Source organism: Nannobrachium achirus, assembly GCF_963921795.1.
Source record: "Nannobrachium achirus genome assembly, chromosome: 5".
Classification (NCBI taxonomy): Eukaryota; Metazoa; Chordata; class Actinopteri; order Myctophiformes; family Myctophidae; genus Nannobrachium; species Nannobrachium achirus.
This window is the reverse complement of record NC_137814.1, coordinates 14,668,050-14,688,743: the sequence shown is the minus strand read 5'-3', so window position 1 is coordinate 14,688,743 and position 20,694 is coordinate 14,668,050. Positions and strand designations below refer to the sequence as shown.

The 20,694-nt window shown below is 42.2% G+C and overlaps 1 protein-coding gene across 1 annotated transcript; it reads right to left on the bottom strand.

Annotated features, from left to right (window-relative positions):
- Positions 1 to 4,384: 4,384 nt before the first annotated feature.
- On the bottom strand, positions 4,385 to 19,971 carry LOC308284714 (myosin-7-like; the record flags this gene model as incomplete). The annotated part of the gene is made up of 37 exons (XM_080725434.1): positions 4,385 to 4,405; positions 5,187 to 5,321; positions 5,917 to 6,012; positions 6,116 to 6,220; positions 6,324 to 6,620; positions 7,214 to 7,417; positions 7,505 to 7,813; positions 7,904 to 8,028; positions 8,184 to 8,349; positions 8,435 to 8,618; positions 8,754 to 8,950; positions 9,029 to 9,147; positions 9,236 to 9,362; positions 9,461 to 9,850; positions 9,935 to 10,025; positions 10,116 to 10,261; positions 10,348 to 10,524; positions 10,613 to 10,855; positions 10,944 to 11,199; positions 12,493 to 12,629; positions 12,723 to 12,849; positions 12,943 to 13,148; positions 13,702 to 13,775; positions 14,018 to 14,324; positions 14,446 to 14,616; positions 14,798 to 14,947; positions 15,030 to 15,148; positions 15,980 to 16,118; positions 16,211 to 16,314; positions 16,515 to 16,613; positions 17,852 to 17,915; positions 18,115 to 18,207; positions 18,326 to 18,434; positions 18,531 to 18,558; positions 18,663 to 18,819; positions 18,912 to 19,055; positions 19,771 to 19,971. The coding sequence occupies 37 exons, from the start codon at positions 19,969 to 19,971 to the stop codon at positions 4,385 to 4,387; spliced, it is 5,817 nt and encodes a 1,938-aa protein (XP_080581560.1).
- Positions 19,972 to 20,694: the final 723 nt, after the last annotated feature.

The window sequence follows — 20,694 nt, the reverse complement described above, 5'->3', positions numbered from 1 at the left end:
CCCTTCTCCGAACATAGCTGATCTACAAGCATACACCGCATTGTGGTGCAACGCGCTGCAAGTAGATACTATGCTAGACTCGCTGAACTTGATTTTGAGGTTCGACTGCCGTCATTTATTTAACACTGACAACATCAGGGCCCACCTCCAAAAAGCTTGTTTACCTACAGTATAGCCCTCGGCCATCCGTCTGAGGCCGAGCTAATGCAGGCTGTTCATACCACATGCAACCCGTGTATTACCATGTTCCATTCATTATCCCATGTCCCATTCTCAGCTGTCAGCACCCCTTGTGTCTCTGACTTTGGAGGAAGGTGTGAGGCACGCACCTTGCCCCACTTAAGTTTGGAATTAGAGCCAGCTTCATTTAACGGGCTATTGTTAGTTTGTTTTTTGTTGTGGCAAAGGGCGAGTCTTTTGAGCGGTCGTTGAATGCTGAGGGAGACTGTGGTTCAGATCCGTTAAGACCACTCAGACTTAGAACGTCTGTGTGGTTTGACAGCATGTCCTGCAACACAACGCTTGGCTACTAATATCGCAATGAACATGGCATAAAATGGAGAAATATATTAAAAGGTATTGTCCTGGGCCGTTGCAGTCAACATGCTCTCTTGACTTAGTAGTTAACTTTTTTTTTCCTTGTTTCCTTTTTCTAGGTTTCTTTGAAATGGGATACTCCATCTATCTCTGCTGTTTGTCAGACCCATGGCCTTCTGAGAGTACTGAGGTGCGTGACGCGTCCCACACCTGGCTTTAGAAAGCATGAAGCAAGGGTGCTTGTTGCCAGAGGAGGAGAATGAGGAGATGAGAAGATATTCCTGCCTATCGTTTCAAAGAGCCGTTCTGGGTTCGAAACAAATCAACGGTCAAAGGTAAGGCTAAAACGTTATTCTGTGTTTGTGTTCCAAGAATGTTAGTCATTGCATTAATGTAGCCTACACTGTGAAATCCTGAATGTTAATTTAATTCGGACAGCATGCAAATGTGACCAAATGAACTCTTACGGGTTGGTTACAAGTGGATAAATAAACATCCATTGTCTTTGCTTGTGTACAACTTTGATATTTCTAATTATCGTCGATAGCTCACTTTTTCCTCTGGTCCATCTGCCTGCAGTCTTGTCAGACAGAGGCTGGCCGGTTTAATGAGTCAGCCTCTGTCTTATCTCTGTGCTCTACGTCAGTCAGTGGGCTATAGAGACCCTCAGAGGTCCTTGAGGGTTCCAGGGGGTCCCCATGCAGCCAACAGTGTATTTTAATTCACTGTAATATAGTTAACTTGATATTGTTACCATTTGAAATAACATTATACTGTATGTGTGACTATTCATTATGTTTCAATATCACCATGAATGTATACTGTACAGTTATGACTTAGTTATTATGATGTAAAAAGAAAAAAAAGGTTACACAACAATTGACACAACACAGTTACACCACTTGACTATGTTGCTTCTACAGTCAAATGCTACTCTTTGCTAAAGAAAGTGGCTCTCTGAAAATCAAGCGTGAGTGTCATTAAGGTCAAATTAACTTGTTGGTGTTTTGTTTTAATTTCACCTGACAACATTAATCAGGATACAAATGTAAGTGTGTGCAAACTCTAAGCTCTAGGTCAAGGGTCTTCAACAGGGGGTCTGGGACCCCAGTGGGTCCTCAGAGTTACTACAGGGGGTCCTCCAAATCTTTGTGTGATTTTTTCCTCCTTTTTTTATTAACCACTTGAACCATGTAGCGTCCATATTCTGAGTACTTTAGCCAAGAATAGCTGATCTACAAGCTCACAACGCCGAGGCGTTGTGAGTTTGTAGATCGGCTATTTATGGCAAAGAGGTTTGGTGTAGAGGGGAAAAAAGAGCAGACTAATTACAGAGTGAAAGGTCAAGTTTATTAAATATTGACGGTTCAAGTGGTTAAATATCTGAAAACACAAATTGACAGGAATCCAAAATACACTGATGATTGTGCTGTCAAACGATGAAACGATATGGAATCTATGAAAAGGTTGTGGAGGTCCCTGCTTCATCTCTCTCTCAACTAAGGGGTCTGAAAACTTTGCTCTATGTTTTACATTTGCATGATTGTCAGTGTTTACAACAGTATGTGATTGTCTTTTTGTTGTCATGTACCTACAGTATGACACCTCGTCCACAGGATAATATAGTTCACCTTGACAGGGTCACATCCAATTTAATGCATTCAAAGATCATATTTTAATATCAGGATCCACAAGAGCCATTTGAAATGATGCCCATTTCAAACCTAACCTTAAAGGGATAGTTCACCCTAGCCTAGTAAACTGACTCCTCCCATCTTCTTCGAATCTCCTCCTTTAATTTGAAGAAGGCAGGAGGAATCTGGTTTACCCTGGTCTCCCCCAATCCATGAATTCAAGTCCCCATAGGGTGAATAATCAATAATAGAAAATAAAAGTCATTTTGGGGTGGGGGATTAAAAAAGGAAAAGCCTAATAATCTTACTATAAATGCGAGAAATCTCTGTGAGCGTGCGTGTGTGCGTAGATGTAATCCGCGTATCTCGAGAACCGTTCGTCCCACCGGCTTCAGATTCGGCACGCGCGTTCCCCGCTTACATTGTTCCCGAGTTGGCCAGGCCGCCGACTAGACGCTCGGCCGTTCTAGTCATAATAATAATAATAAAGAATGTCCTGGCCACCAACAACAATACAACAATGTACAAAGTACATAGCTCTGTTGATGTATGTTCATATTTCTTCTTTTCTGATTACTTCTTACTTACTTCTTACTTTCTGATTGGGTTTTTTCTTTATTATTCCTTTTCCAGGAGTTTATTGTGATGCTGTGGCATGGCTGGCTATAAACTGAAAGGATGAGAGAGGAACAGAGCACAATTCATCCACAAGATGTCGCACTTTTACAACACCTCTGTTACAAAAGGTTTGTCATTTTCATCTCCCCTTTAAAAAGGTTATTATCCTCTTGGTCCTTCATGCTATTAATGAAGGACCATAGAATGTGTTCATTCATGTTAAAGCTGTGATCCCTAACTTGGATGTCCTGCTCTGGATTTGATAACCTGGTCCTCTGTGGGAGTGCCAACATTTGATTATTTTGTTAACTGTAGGGCCATATATACAGTAACAGAGATCAGTTATTTTCCAAGAGGCAGTACCTCTTTTCTACCACTAGGGGTCCTACTCCTCCCGACAGTGGGATCTAAATGTCTCAATAGAACAACAGGGAGACCTCCTCCAACCACCACAGCTTACTTATATTGAATAAACAACTACCATGTAGACCAAGGGTCTTCAACGTTTTCAGGCCAATTAAGAACCACTTATACTGTAGTTGAGAGAAAGATGAAGCAGGGACCCCCACAACCTTTTCATAGATTCCATATAGTTTCATCGTTTGACAGCACAATCATCAGTGTATTTTGGATTCATGTCAATTTGTGTTTTCACATATTTAACCACTTGAGCCGCCGTCATAATAAATTTGACCTTTCACTCTGTACTTAGTCTGCTATTTTTCCCCTCTACACCTAACCTCTTTGCCGAAAATAGCCGATCTACAAGCTCACAGTGCCTCGCAGCACGAGGCGTTGTGAGCTTGTAGATCTGCTATTTTTGGCTACAGTTCTCGGAAAATGGACACTAGGGTTCAAGTTGTTAATATAAAAAGGATTGGAAGATATTTAGTAACTCTGAGGACCCCCTAGGGATCCCGGACCCCCTGTTGATGACCCCTGGTGTAGACTTTGTAAACAAAGAAGAAAGTTATGGATTGCAACTTTTTTTAAATGCTCATACCACATTTAATACATTTAATGAAGATATTTTTCACTGTGATTTAAAAATCTATTGGTGTGTGGAAGTGTTCCTGGTAGATCATCTTCAGGTAAGCGAATGCACCTCATCAATACTGGTGTGCACCCTTCTCCTGCTAGCTGTGGTATTTATATCTTTATATGACAGCCACAATTATAATAAAAAATCACATCAGTTTGAACTGAGAGGTGGAGGCTGTGTGTGTGTGTGTGTGTGTGTGTGTGTGTGTGTGTGTGTGTGTGTGTGTGTGTGTGTGTGTGTGTGTGTGCGTGTGCGTGCGTCCGCGAGTGCGAGTGCAAGGTGTGAGTGTGCCTGGCCTGCTCAACAGCGCCCTTTCCTTAACGTGTGTTTGTGTGGTCAGCAGAGGTATTGCCATGATACGGACATAGCCAGCCAGCCACATAGCCACACACGGACATACCCACTGAGAGGAGTGGCTCCACCGCTCAAAATAATGAGAAACAACACAGGTTCAGATGCAGATACATTTTATTCTACTGGAGAACACCAACATGCTTAGGGAGACACACATACGTAGGAAAGGGGTGTCTCAGAAATGATTCTCCTGTGACGTTCACTCTCCATCGTGCCCTTTCTGTAAAAAAGAAAAAAGAGAGAAGCAAAATATTGAAAGGAAAGCAATGAGATGAACCATTAGTAATTGAATCGAAATAAAGCTTGATAAAACCTGTTTATTTATTGTACATTATGCCTATGATTGTGCTGAGAGCAGTTGGTGAAGTGATAACCTTGTATTCAACTGGTGGCTGATTAAAGTCCTGGTGAAATTACTTTTTCTGTGATTTTATTATGAAGCTTCAGTCTGAAACGGTAGCCTGTATTTTTAACCAATCAGAAGGTCCGATGCCTTTGCATTATAGCCAGAGAAGGCTATGTTTGTAGCCTGCAATGCCCTGCATCTTGCGCAGTCCGAGGGAGAAAGAGAGGGGCAGTGTGAAGTATGTATTTGTTACTATGTTGCTTTAGCCTGGTTCCAGCCCATAGACCTGCCCACTCTCAGAGTGTACTGTTTCTCTGGTCTGGTATTGTGTTCATAATAAGTGATTTCTGGAGCCGAAATGACGGCTCCTCCAATTAGCGCAGGGGGTGGGGGTGGGTTTAACAAATAACCAATCCGTGCCGTCAAAGTCCCTCCCCTCCAAATATCGCTCAAACAGGGCAAAATGTCAGACTCAAGCTTCAGCTGAGTCTGAGATCAGGCTAACGTTGCTTATTTCTTGCCTCCAATCTTTTCAGATGCATATTTTAATGTACTGTTTTGGCATCTATTGAAAGATACATCCTCATTATGACCGCAAGTGTGAAAAACGTATTTTTAATTTCACCACTTCGTTGACAGTACTATATGTACACACCTTGGATCCCACATCACGGCTTTTAGCACGCAACTTGTTGACCTGAGACTCAGCGATGTCAGCTCTCTCGTCAGCCTCGTCCAGCTCATGCTGCAGCTTACGGAACTTAGTCAGATTACCGTTGGCCTGCTCCTCCTGTTGAAAAGACACAATGTGTAGTTTATTGCAAACACGTTTTTACATGCTGTCTTGCTTTTTTTTACATTTTGTAATGGGCTGAAAGATAAGTAACCTCGCGTCACCAGGCTTTCTCGGGGGAAAGCCTGGTATTCGTTTACACCGGGCTGTTTGATCTGGTCTAGGCTTAAACCACAAGCAGAAGAAGCGGCGTCGCTTTGTTTTGGTTCCCCCGTTTGTTTCCCCAATCCCTATTAAAATGTTCGCGTAGCCTAGTGTAGTCTTGCCAGTCGCTACGAGTTGGACTAAAAGATGCATATACCAAACTAATTTTCCAAAAGCAAAACTACGCCGCATCAAGGGGTTTATTAGGTAGGCCCTACAGGTATGTCCTTGAGCGGAGGGGAATTATTTTGGGTTAAAACTGTTTCCGGTTTGATAGTTCCGGCCAAAGTGTTGTCCGCTTTGGCCGGACCACTCTACAACATGACGTAGAGTGGTTTCTGCTCCCGACCGGATCAAACCCTGAAAAGTGAAGGGATCCCAGGCTAAAAGATAAGTGCTCAGCTTCAGTGTAGTATTTGCATTTCATATTAAAAGCTATAGCACTCACAGCTTCCTCAGCCGCTCTCTTGTAGGATTTCACTTTGAGCTGTAGCTTGTCCACCAGCTCCTGAAGACGGGTCAGATGTTTACGGTCCTCATCAGTCTAGAGACAGAAAACACCCAGAATGTTTAGATCAGAAACTGTGGCTGCTTGTCTTTGCTTTAGGACTTGAATAACTTTTAAACAAAATTGAAAGGTGCCCTACCTGATATGTCAGCTCCTTGATGCGTCTCTCGCATTTTCTTATTCCCTTTATCGCATCACTGGACTTCTTCTGCTCACTCTCCACCTCAGCTTCAAGTTCTCTGACCTTCCAAATGTAGAAAAGAAGTATCAAAATAGGCCTATATGCATTTTTATTTTTGTCAAGTTTTGTGTTTTGGTTATTATGAACTGTGCAAAATTACACTCACCCTGGCCTCCAACTTCTGCACCTGCTTCTTGCCTCCCTTCAAGGCGATCTGTTCCGCCTCGTCCAGGCGGTGTTGCAGGTCCTTGATAGTTTGCTCCATGTTCTTCTTCATGCGCTCCAGGTGAGCACTGGTGTCCTGCTCCTTTTTCAGCTCCTCTGCCATCATGGCAGCATCAGTGATGGCCTTTTTGGCCTTTTCTTCTGCATTTCTGCATTCCTGCAATGCTTCATCCACCTCTGACTGAAGCAGGGCCGTATCTGCTTCCAGCTTCTTCTTCTGGTTTATCAGGCCAGTGTTCTGGTCAGAGATGATATATTATTAGAGAATTGCGTTTATTCCATTAAGTTACAACAATTATATCCCCATTTCTTCCTAGAAATAGTTACGCTCCTTTCAACTCCACACTGTATGGCATCTGGATATCCTTTCAACTCAGCACTGCATCTGGATCATTAGTGTGGTTGCCCAACAGGGCAACACGTTAGTCCTGGGGAAACTTTATTTATTACTAGGGTAACCTTTCCGCTGCCATTGGAATTTGATAGTCCTGGGGAAACTTTATTTATTACTAGGGTAACTTTTCCGCTGCCATTGGAAATTTATATCAGACAGACATTTGTCCAGGATAGGGAATCAAAAGGGAATCAATGGGAGTGGGATTCAGTAGGGAATCAATGGGAGTGGGAATCAATAGGGAATCAATTGGTCGAGCTTCACATGACCGTTAGCTTACTGCAGAATATAGTCACGTCAGCAACCGTCAGCAACCACACTTGTAATTTCCAATTACATCTTTCTAGTTTCAATTTACAATTGTCAACATGGGTGGAATGTCGCATCCAACATGTGTCCTTTCCTAGGAGTCCTCGGTTAATGTGTTGACATCTTACCTGCGAGTGCAGCAACTGGACCCTTTCACTGACATCCATCAGCTCTTGCTCAGCAAGCTTGCGGCCCCTGTCAGTCTGTTCCACCAAGGATCTCAACTCTTCCAACTCAGCCTGCATGAGGTTGTTGCGTCTCTCAACAATGGCAGTGTTCTCCTTCAGATCGCTATTGGCATGAAGAGATTCATCAAGCTGAAGTTGAGCATCCTGAAAGAAAAGAAAAATAGAATGATTGTATCGTGGAGGCTTTTATATAGTAAGAGTGTTTTCATTTCTTTTTTCAAAGACTCGTACCTTTAGATGAGCATGAACAGACTTGAGTTGTTTCTGAGCCTCCGCTGCCTGCCTGTTGGCCTGGCTGAGCTGGATCTCCATCTCATTGAGGTCTCCCTCCATCTTCTTTTTCAAGCGCATGGCTTCATTCCTGCTGCGAGTCTCTGACTCAAGAGAGCTTTGAAGAGTATCCACAATTCTCTGTTGGTTTCTCTTTGCCGTCTCCATCTCTTCATCCTTCTCTGCTAGCTTGCGCTCAATATCAGCCTTCACCTGACTAAACTCAAGCTGTGCTCGAAGGATCTTCCCTTCCTCATGCTCCAGTGTGGCCTATGATGAGCAGAGGAATGTGGTCAATAACAGCCAGAGGTAGAGTCTGAACAAACCTTGAGGTAAGTTCAAAGTAGCATCATACTGTACCTCGGCTTCTTCCAGAGCTGCTTGAATCTCAGACTTTTCATGCTCCATCTGTTTTCGAATCTTCTCAAGCTCATGAATACTCTTTCCAGTCTGAGCAATTTGCTCAGTGAGGTCAAGTATTTCCTCTGAGGATGAAGATTAAAATAATTATGGTATAATTGCACACTCAGGCCCAAACATTACGACCAATATGTGTTTCTGCTGCTTTTATTGGTATAAACAAAAAACAAAGAAAATATATAGGTATATAGACAATGGTTTTGGGAAAAGATCTTCCAACCTTGTAGATTCTTGTTCTCTCTCTTCAGGGTCTCCAGGTGGTCCAGAGCTTCTTCATAAGAGTTCTTCAGTTTGAAGAGCTCAGTGCTCAGAGACCTGGCCTCCTTCTGGGAGGTCTCCAGCTCTACTTGAGACTCCTCATACTTCTGCTTCCACTCTGCCAGGACCTGGAGGAAACAAGAACATGCATGCTATTTTCTACCCTGTGCTCTGTTTTCCTGAAGTGAGATATTTTTTAGAGATAATTTCAACCTTGTCAAAGTTCCTTTGCTTCTTGTCCAGGGCAGCAGCAGCAGCATTAGACCTCTCCACATCCACCATTAGATCTTCAATCTCATTCTGCAGTCTGTGTTTGGTCTTCTCCAGTGAGGAACATTTAGCATTAACAGCCTCAACAGCCTCCTCAGCATCCTGAAGACGCTGAGCCAGCTTCTTCCTGGATTCATATAGAATTGAATTGAACTAAATGTGAGATTAGTGTTTACACTAGATTAGCTCATGTGAGCTGATGCACTCCTGTTTGCATTTGGTAAAATGTCTTGGCCTGCAATGTTACGTTGCATTTACTCACTTGGCCTCCTCCAGCTCTTCAGTCCTCTGGATGGCATCAGTCTCGTACTTGGTCCTCCACTGAGCCACCTCAGAGTTAGCCTTGGACATGCCTCGCTGCAGTTCAGCTTTGGCTTCCTGCTCCTCTTCATACTGCTCCCTCAGCAGGTCAGAGTCGTGGCGAGCAGACTGCAGTGCATGGGCTAATGCATTCTTGGCCTGGAGTTAAAACAATTTAAAATGGATCAATATGTGTCATTTGTTTATCAGAAATGTTCTGTTATCACTATCTGTTACCTTGACTTCTTCCTCCAGTTGTCTTTTAAGATCCTCAATCTGCTGAGTGTAGGATAGTTTTCCTCTGGTGAGTTGAGACACTAGAGAGTCCTTTTCATCAAGTTGACGAGAAAGCTCACCTGGTTTGATGCAAATTTAAAATGGCTGCATTTTAGTGTGTCATAACATTTGAATGTGCACTTATTAAACATCGGCACGTCCATTTACCATTCTCAGTTTGAAGCTTGGCTCTCTGCGAGGTGAAATCATTGATGGAGCGCTGTCCCTCCTCTGCCTTTGCTTTATATTCATGCATCTGGTCCTCCAGAACCCTGCACATTTTCTCTGAGTTAGTCTGAAACAGAAGTCAAGAATCAAGAATAATTAGGTATTATTTTTCTCTCACTCATACAATCAGTGAGATGTTTGTGTGCCTTAAAATGGACTGCCTACCTTGGACTTAACAATCTGCTCCATACTGGAGACCACATCATCCAACTCAAGTCTGAGTTCGCTCTTCTCCTTCTCGAGTTTCTGTTTGACTCTCTGCAAGTTGTCAATCTGCTCTCCCAGGTCAGCCACACTGTCAGCTTGTTTCTTCCTCAGTGTGGCAGTGGTGGCCTCGTGATGCAGAGTGGCCTCTTCAAGGTCTCTGCGGATCTTCTGGAACTCTGTCTCCCTCTTCTTGTTCATCTCTATCTGGGAAGCTGTTGCCCCACCAGCCTCCTCCAGCCTCTCACTGATCTCCTCCAGTTCTCTGGATAAGTCAGCTCTCTGCTTCTCTACTTTTGCACGGGCAGATCGCTCTGCCTCAAGCTCCTCTTCGAGTTCTTCAATGCGAGCCTACAAGACACGGTCAAATGCATCTTAATCATGGATTAAATTGCTTGACTAGAAGAAATGTTCAAGTTCTTCTACTTTCATTACCTGCAACTCCTTCATTTTTTTCTGGAGTTGAGTACTCATTACTTGTTCGTCTTCAATTCTGCTAGTGAGTTGGCTGATTTCAAAATCTTTTCTGATGACAAAGATGTTACAGCTCGTTATACCTTGACAGCATACTTTTATATCGTATTATACACTGATATAGACACATAGCGGTCATTACTTTTTCAGCCTCTCTTCTAGTTGCTGCTTATCATTTTCCAGGTCCATGACACTCTCAAGAGACAACTTTAAGTCTCCTTCAAGCTTCCTCTTAGACCTCTCAAGATCCATACGAATCTTCTTCTCTTGCTCCAGGGATCCTTCAAGCTGTAGCAAGTGATAATTCATAGTTAGTCAGAATTATTCAGTCCTAGATAAAAAATAAAAATAAATCATTTTGTTTACATTCTTACATCGTCTACTTGCTGTTCCAGCTTAGCTTTGATCTTGGTCAAGGAGTTGACTTTGTCCTCCTCTGATTGCAGGTCATCCAGTGTTTGCTGGTGAGCCTCTTGTAAAGCCTTTTTCTCCTTGGTCAGCTTGGCGATGATTTCATCCAGAGAAGCCATTTCCTCAACCAAGTTTTTCACCTACAATTTTAAGCAGTGACATGTAACCGTTGCCCCAAGCAATATTGTTCACACAAGCAACAAAGAGATGAAAGTTAATATTATGTACCTTGTTCTCGGTGGCATGCTTCTCTTTCTCCACTTTAGAAAGAGTTAGTTCCAAGTCATCAATATCCTTTTTCAACTCTGAACACTCGTCCTCCAGTTTCCTCTTCTTAGCAGTCAGTTCTGCATTCATCTCCTCCTCATCCTCCAACCTCTCTGACAACTCTTTGGATTTAGCCTCCAGCTGAATCTTGCTCTTGATTAGGCCCTCACACCTCTCTTCGGCATCACCAAGATTATCTTGCTCCTGTCATAGTTGAAAACATGCAGGATACTCTATGGTACATTCGATCACACGTAATATTTTGTAGATTATTATTTTTAACACAGCCTACCGCTTGGACTTGGAGCTTTAGGTCATTCTTCTCTTGGAGAAGAGTGACCATTTTCTCCTCTAATTCCTTCTTGCGAGCTTCAGATTTTGCATAGGCCTCTTTAAGTTTGGCAAACTCCTCCTTCATGTTGGCCATTTCCTTCTCAGTCTCTGCCGACTTCAACAGTGGCTTGATCTTGAAGTACATCCTCATCCAAGGCCAATTCTTGACCACCATGAAGGCACGGATATTCCACTGTATCACCAGCAGTGCGTCCCTGTGGAAAGGGATAGGGTTTTTACTGTGTAACTATATACCGTATTTTCCGGACTATAAGAGGCACTTAAAAGCCTTTAATTTTCTCAAAAAACTACAGTGCGCCTTATAGTCCAGTGCGCCTTATATATGGATCATTCATTGACATTGACATTCCCTTTAGCACAGCTCCATCTGTTGGATGCATAACGCAACGGTAGCGTCTATTATGTGCGCCTTATAGTCAGGTGCGCCTTATATATGAAAACAGTTTGAAAATAGACCATTCATTGACAGTGCGCCTTATAGTCAGGTGCGCCTTATAGTCCAGAAAATACTGTAGTAGTCATCTCAAAATATATTCAGCATTTTAAAGGATCACTGCAGTGAGCAAACTATCAGTGTACAGTCCCACCTTAGCCTGTTTTCTAGGTTGTACATTTGCCCACAAAATGTATGTTTTATTCAATAACTTTTACAAACTAAGATTATGAATGTATGATTGTGTTGGGGAAAAAAGGGGTAGTATGTAATTGTAAATTAATATTATTCAAATTAGTATTTTTCTGTGTGTTACGTATATTGTTATGGGGGAGTTTGTATATTGGCTGTTTTTCCTCCCCTCTACACTCTGCTCTCTGACTGTCTCTCAGTTCACAGGTCCAGCCCATTCACTCCAACTCTGTCATTACCAATCTGCCTCTCACCACCGGTTGGTCCTCCACTTTTCAGCCAGCCAGCCAATCATCAGCAGTCGTCAGCTATATAAATCACCTGTGTGCCAACCATCTTCCTCTTTCCTGCCTGCCATTGCTTCCACCAGCATGGTCCAAACAATAGCTCTTAGCTATAGCTTGCTTCAGTCCTACCACTCACCTTAACTCTGTTTCCCATTCAATTGTAATCATTCTAAATCAGCCAAACCTATTTCAGGGGAAGGGTAGAGTATTTTGGGGTACCCTGTACATAACTGCCCATAGGTGAATTCCTTGTTATTCACACTAGCCTAGGAGGTGAGTGCCACACTGTGTAATCTATTTTTGTACTTAGAGTAGGAAGATTTTTGTTTTGGTTAATCGTTAGGTAAGCTCTTTAATTTGTTTTAGATAGAGGTTTTTTCTTGTATTTTCTCTTTTGGCACCACCCAGTCCCTTCCCTGTTTTTCTGTTATTTGGCTCCTTATCATTTTCTTTAATAAAAAGCTCTCAGTTCACGTCTAACATTCTCCTGTCCAATTTGTCATTTTGGGTATAAGGTTACAATCCCTTACCTAGACCACTATCAGGGACGTAACACTGTGAGTGTGGTTTCTTACCTGCGTTCTACAATCTTCTGGAACTCCATTCTTGCCAGAATACCTCGTGACCTGGACTGTATTCTAGTAATAATTAAAGCCAGTCGGTCATCTCGCATCTCCTCTAGCAGACCAAGCAGCCCAGCTTTGAAGAACACCTTGGGATGGAGGGACACATCATGAATAGAATAATTAATGTGGCTGATGAACCATTTATGAGTTATTTACTCATAAATGTCAATGCTACTGACCTTTGTGTGTCCTAGTTTAAACTGGGTGTTGTCAATAGCCTCAAGAGAGATCAACAGTTTCTCTGCTGCTTTCTTGTTATCAATGAACTGCCCATCAGGGATGGAAGATGGGTTCAGAATGCGATATCTTTGTCATAAACAGGAAAGAGAATCACTATTCAGAAATATACTGTACAGACAAAACACTAATCATTTGTGGCAGTACTTCATTGACATCTACCTCTGTCTGAAATCTCCATAGAGGATCCTGTTGGGGAAGCCCTTCCTGCAGATCCTGATGCCTTCCAGCACACCGTTACAGCGAAGCTGGTGCATCACCAGAGGGTTCTCCATGATCCCAGGAGTCTTGGTCTCATTGGGGATGATGCAGCGCACAAAGTGAGGGTGAGTAGACCTCAGGTTGGACATCAGTTTGTTCAGGTTCTCCTGTAAACGCACCATAAGGGCATTCATTTGGTGTTGAAGCCAATGGATCCTTGTCCTCACAGAAATATGGGTCAATGGGTGGAGTTGTTTATTGCGACCGTCAGGTCGCAGTTCCTATCAAAACCTCCACTGGCTGTCTGTCTCTGTCCGCCATGTCACGTAACACTTTTGCCCTACTCATATCTCCGCCACCGTTGCCCCTATCCATGCCAAACTTTGCACACACACTCCTTGGCTGCCAAACCACAACCTCCACCCCATCATTTCTCACATGGCCCTCTTCTAGCGCCACCATGAGGCCGATTCTTGCAAAACACATTTTTGGACTCTGCTCTTACAGATTTTGCCCTAAAATCACACAAAGTGGTACACAGTATGTCTAGAGTCATGTCATCAACATGGATCTGTCATTTAGCGCCACCATCAGGCCGATTTTTACATGCGACCTGATGGTGGCTTATCTCCCGATTAGGGAGTCTTACTGGTTCAATAGGTATGACTATGCTCACTATCATTTTGTGTTTTCAATAGAAATAAGTCATTTCTATCTTACCCTGTGTAAAGCAGATACAGTTTGGAAGGATGAGCCTTTCTTCTTGGTACCACCACCACCTTTCGCCTTGCCATCTTTAGAAGAACATTAATAATAAATTAATTAAAAATAAATTAAAGAGAAAAATAATAGTAATAATTAAAAAAAGGAAAATAAATACATAATTGCAGCGTTTGTCTATATGGAACAGAACGCTGAAGTATGGGGATACAAAATAATTTGTAATAGTTTTGTTTTGTGTTACACAGAATGCCTCTCATGGCTTCAAAACAACATAAAAACAACAGAAATATCAGTCAGTTTTCTTAATACATACCAGAGTCTCCTGCATAATCTGCAAAGAGGATGCCTAGAAGTTTAAGATTAGACTTCTGGTAAAATCCGACAACCGTCTCATTCAAAGGGTCTTTGTTCTTCACCAGCCAGTTGTTGATGTTATAATCCACAGTACCAGCATAGTGAATCAGGGCGAAATGAGCATCTGCTTTCGTCTTGGAAAGCCTCGGCTTCTGGAAGTTGGCAGACTTCCCCAGGTGGTTGTCATACAGCTTAGCCTTAAAGGTGGTGTCACTGGCCTTGGGGAACATGCACTCCTCTTCGAGGATGGACATGATACCCATGGGCTGAAAGTAATTAACGTTATTATCTCAACAAAAAATACAGTAGTGTGTAGATGGCAAAGGCCAAAGGCTGTCTCTACTCATCAAAATACCGGTAATATTAATCATACTAACAATAATTCACCTTTTCAATCAGGTCAATGCAAGCCTGTAGGTCCATGCCAAAGTCAATGAAAGTCCATTCAATGCCCTCCTTCTTGTATTCCTCCTGCTCCAGCACAAACATGTGGTGGTTGAAAAACTGTTGCAGCTTCTCGTTGGTGAAGTTGATGCAGAGTTGCTCAAAGGTGTTGAACTGCAATCATAGGTTTGGGAATTAAGTTCAGGTCATGCAGCAAGCAGACTAGAACACCCCCACACACACACACACACACACACACACACACACACACACACACACACACACACACACACACACACACACACACACACACACACACACAGTGTCTTATATAGTTTCTTTTCGGCAAACTCACTTCAAAGATCTCAAACCCAGCGATGTCCAGCACACCAATGAAGTACTGACGGGGCTGCTTGGTGTACAACGATTGGTTGATTCTCACCACCATCCACATGAACATTTTCTCGTACACTGACTTAGACAGTGCACCGATCGAGTAGTTCACCTAGCAGCAAAGGAAAATATGTTTTACAAACGACTATAATTACTCTATTACACTCAATAATTTCCCACCATACTTTGTTTACCTGGTCAACACTTTGTCCCTTGGTGACCCACTCGTTTCCTACTTTCACCCTTGGGTGACAGAGGCCCTTAATGAGGTCAGAGGAATTTATGCCCATCAGATACGCAACTTTGTCAGCATCTGAGGAAATAGAAATATGTTTCTCAGGCAAGTCTTGGCTGCTGTTCAAAGCTGTCATCTTTCACATCTCTTTCTGCTCTGTATCGTTCAGTAATGTTTCTTAACCACGTACAACCCCCCATATATTTGACCGGTGTCCCTCTGGGGTCTGTACTTGGCCGACCCTTTTTTACCCACTCTACTTCAAATCTCTTGGCCGAAAATAGACGATCTACAACAACACGTTGAATCGCAACACACTGTGACCTTGTACATTTTCTATTATGGCAGGCCCAGAATATAGAATATAGAGATCATGTCAGAGCCCTACCTTCTTTGAGTGAAAAGTAAATGTAAAGAATGTATCTCATGTCAAGTTCTTGAGAGACAATCATCTGATTCATCTTGCGTGCTGGAAGGATGGGGTGTCTCTAGCAATCACTATCAAATGAAATGATCATCACACCCTGTCCTGACTTTGCTTATTATATCGTCTCTATCATCGGGTGCAAAGCTCATATGTCCTCATTATGTCCAAAACTGTTACTTTTCAGGATTCCAATTTAAATATTTGAATTACACTAAATTTGAATTACACTAAATGTGTAAATCGGTAAGCTCCAAACATGCCACTTTATGACTTTGATGCTTTTGTGTGACGCTGCAGTATGATCAAGTAACGTTCATTTACGAAAAATACAAACAAAACAAAAAAAGACAAAAAGTAAAAAATGGAGACATGAGGTTTCTGCCCAACAGCAACGATATTTTAAGCTCTAAGTTATGAATGCCACGACAAACGCTGGAGTTCATGTGGTTGGTTAGTGTAAACGGCGCTAAAAAGAGTTTCACCCTCTGTGCCATCGGCCTCTGCCTGCTCTTCTCGTTGCTTCGTTTTGAACTTCATGTTCCCGTGATGCATGATGGCACCGGTCAGCTTGTAGATGCTGTTCTTCTCTTCTTGAGTGAAGCCCAGCACGTCGAAGGCACCCTGGACAAGATGTTATCGGATCATAAGCCACTATGAATGCGGATATTTGGGATAACATTCATCACATTTTTTTGAAAATACATTTGGCTCACATCGGTGGCATGCAGCTCCTCGGCGTCGTTGATGGAGGCTACTGTCGTCTCTCCTTGGGAGATGAAGCCGTAGTCATAGGGGTTGTTGGTGATGAGAAGCATTTCTGTAAGTCATATTTATTTTTTGTTAAATTATTATTTATGTATTTTATGTTAAAGCTCTATATTCTGATAATAGTCTATAATCATTGCTTACAGACTCGATATAGCAATTACTTATATCTATTAATGTGACAAATTCTATAGTACAGAGTAGACTATTGAGCAATTGTTCAGTAACTGAATTTCATGTCATATTACCCACCCAAAAGTTCAGGCTTAACCTGAGACAAGATCTGGTAGAAAATGTGGTAATCTCTCTCATTTTTCAGCTGGAAGGTCACACGGGACTTTTCCAGAAGATCTGTGGAAAAGAATATACTCATCATCGTGCATTTCTGCTCTTTTCACATCTGAGTGAAAGTTGAACAGCACCACCACACGACCTTAGTAGTGTACAGTATGTCATAGAAACGCTACTCCGTCCCCCACCCACACACGCAGTTTCTAAGAGGCGTGACAGCTGCCATCCATGTGGCTTACACAGCACTGGTTAGGCCGCGACCGGGCTTTTCCTACCGGGTCTGTGTGTTTCACCCCTCCTGACTTCTGTGACGCACGCGGAACTGCTTCGCCCCCTAGTCATGCTTCACATGCCAGGGGGACAGCCGTGGTGGAAAATAGTACGCCGCGCTGGCATTGCCTGGGGGGGGGGGAGATTTCTAGCAGAAATCTGTCATCGCAACACGATGCGTTGTGAGCTTGTAGATCTGCTAATTTCCAAACATTGCGAAATATTTTTTAAAACATTGTACGAGGGGTCCCTGGCACAAGATAGTTTCAGATGGGGGTCCACGGAAAAAAATACGTATTAATTTGGAGGGTCCTTGGCATGAAAATGTTTCACATCCACTGGTCTAAACCAGGGGTTTTCAAAGTGGGTGACGGGGCACCCTGGGGTGCTGCGGCAGCAGTCCAGGGGTGCCGCAAGATAATTTGATAATATTTGGAATTTATTTGGATACTTGAAAAAATATTTAGTATCATTTTAAACTTGGAAGTACAAAGTTATTTTTCAGTCAGTTCTAACCAAAATGGCTATTATCTCAATGTTTTCCTCGCAACATAATCACTAAAATATCGTCACTTTCAGGCAGAGACCTCTGTCGCACAAAACTAGTGAAAACAGCCGATCTACAAGCACACAACGCCTCGCATCGTTTAGTACATTTTATAGATGATAAATATAAAACGAACGGTTTTGGACATACAAGGTTTTCACCCGACAATGAGTCGTTGTCGGGTGGAAGCATATCGTCGTTGTCAACGACGATATGCTATAAATATAAGGTGCTGGGAGCTAAAATTATTATGTAAGGGTGCCTCGGATTAAAAAAATATTCATGGGGTGCCCTGAGACAAAAGAAATTGGGAACCCCTGGTCTAAACAACATTAGGAAGCAAGCCCCAATGCGCAACTATTAACAACTATAACAAGCAACTTGACTTAAAAAACAAGCCCAAAGTCGCTTATAATAAGCGGGCATGGCAACACTGCTGGGCGCACCTTTCTAGTTACATCTTCAGTAGGCTATTACTTACAAGTCTCAATATCAGCCGATGCCAACTTTCCTCGGTTGTCAAAGTGAATTCGGATGAATTTACCCTGAGGAGAAAAAGAACCATTTGAGTGTAACTGACTGTTAATTCAACTATTGAAAAATAGCAGATATACAAGCTCACAGCGCGGCACCGAGTGCCGCGCTGCGAGCTTGTAGATCTGCTATTTTTTTTTTTTATCGTGAAAATTAGAATTTTGACCATTTATCATTTATCGAACACGTTTGACTCAGTCAGACACTCACAAATCTGGAGGAGTTGTCATTCCTGATGGTCTTGGCGTTACCAAAGGCCTCCAGCGCAGGGTTAGCTTGGATGATTTGATCCTCCAGGGTACCCTGTCAAAAGTACACTCAATAAATATTGGTATTTGAGATTTAAGATTATTTTATTTGTTCTTTGTTTGTATTGGTTAACATATATCATTTTTAAGATTCTATATTTTACTGTACAAACCTTTTTCTCAGCAGCCATCTCTTTTTTCCCACTTGGCACAGCAGCAATGCTGGCAAAATACTGAATTACACGCTTGGTGTTGACAGTCTTTCCAGCACCAGATTCTCCACTGGGTACGTAGGAGAAACCAAATACTAATATTAGGTTAAGATTATTACATGTCATTATTTATTAGTTTTTCGCTGTGTAAATGTGTTTGACTTACGTGATGAGGATGGACTGGTTTTCCCTGTCTGTATAAGCAAGATAAATGTCACAAATACAGTATTTGCACAGTATTAGTGTATTGGTGGTATGGCTTAAGAAGGAAAGACTTTGACAAATGTAGATTGTTTACCTGCCAGCATGTACTGATAGGCATTGTCAGAGATGGAGAAGATATGAGGCGGCGCTTCGGCCCTCTTCTTGCCTCTGTAAGCAACAACCACCTCTTGGTTGTAGACTGGCAGCCACTTGTAGGGGTTGACAGTCACACAGAACAGCCCAGAGTAGGTCTACGAGATAATGGGATGGATTAGTGGATAGCAATGATTGATTAACTCTTGTTAGTCATTGAAGGAGAATTGTAACGATGCTCTAGTCTTACATAGATCATCCATACAGCATAACGCTCTTTGAGGTTAAACAGCACGGCCGGCTCATGCAGGAAGGTGAACATCGCCATGTCTTCAATTTTATCAAACTTTGGCGGGTTCTGAGGATGGACATCGTCCTCTTTCACGGTCACGGTCTGCAAACACAAATCATCATCTTAAGACATGCGGTGATCAATCAAAGACTTTTTGATCTCTATTGATTTTAATGGTTTTTATCCTTTAGTTTTAAAGTGTTTTTCTAATAAAGTTGTTTTTACTTTTTAGTTTTCTCTTGCCCCCATGTAAAGCGTCTTTGGGTACTTAGAAAAGCGCTATATAAATCTGAGTTATTATTATTATTATTATTATTATTGAATCATAATCTATTATGCCCCCACCTCTAATTCATAAAAAAAATATATATATATATATATATATATATATATATATATATATACATATCCTCCACCAGGGGCATCACAAGGAGTTACTAGGGCCCAAGGTGGAGGGGCAGAAATACAAGCTCAGAGTGCGGCCGGGAGCTTGTACATCTATTTTTGAAAAATCGTGTGCAAATCTTTGAATATATGTATTTATTAAAGGGGAACATTTATAACTCAAATGTAGCTTCTGGGGTGTCCCTGGAACAAACTATTTTGAGATAGGGGCCCGTGGCCAAATACATATCATTTTGGGGGTCCTTGACATGAAAAGATTTGAGCACCACTGACATACTACCACTGACATACTACCACTGACGTCTAAATGGGTTAAACCCCCTCCCCCCATGAAGAACATTCATGGGGTTCTGCAGTGAATCCTTGTACCCAGGGCCCAGAGTTAGGTGCTACGCCCCTGTCCTCCACCTACCTTCTTGAACTCTGTGATAACAGTAACCTTGTCACCGTCACGAGTGGTGATGGAAGCCTTGACGTACTCGACATCAGGGTCAGGGACGAAGCATTCCTTCTTCATGTCAAAGGGACGAGTCTGGGCCTCCAGACGCTCCTTGTCCGACTTCCTCAGAAAGCAAGCAGCCGGCCCATAGTCCAACATGGCGGCGTCACCCATTTTTCACGCTGTTTAGCATCAAATACAAAATTGTTATCTATTCCATTCTAATCCAGTTTAATAACAATTAGATTTGTGGCACAACTGACATACACCCGATCTCGTTCCTACTCTGCTGTTGTTTTATAATAGTTACATTCAAAGAAACAAAGAGGTCAGAACTTGTATATGCCTTCATCGAAGTCCAGTTTTTTTTTCTTACACTATTGTACATTTATTTTACACTCTACAGTATGCATTCGAAAAACATATGATTGCATCTCACCTGGTAAATGCGAATTCAAACAAAATGGAAGTTCTAGAAAGTTGGATAATTATAATAGAACAATTACTCATTCAAATACAGTCAAACATTAATTATACTGTACCTGGGTAGTTTGTACTTCCCAGGAGATCGGGATCTGCGTCAGCCATGGGAACCAGAGAGAAGCTAATTATAACTTCAACTTCACTCTTCAAATATGAAACCATTGTCACTAGCTGTCATGTTGCGTTTGCAAAAGTTTCAAAAGACCTAGCTTCAATTATACCTGATATGAAATTCCCAGTGTGTGTGTTTTGCTTACCTTTGACTCTCGACCTTTGATGGCTGAAGCGAACTGATGGCACCAGTCACTGAGAGCAGGCAGTCTTTCCATTAATAAATGAGGTTAGTCCACCAAATATGGCGTTGGATTTCAGATAAGACTGCACATTAAAAAAAAGAAAATCCTCCAAATGGGG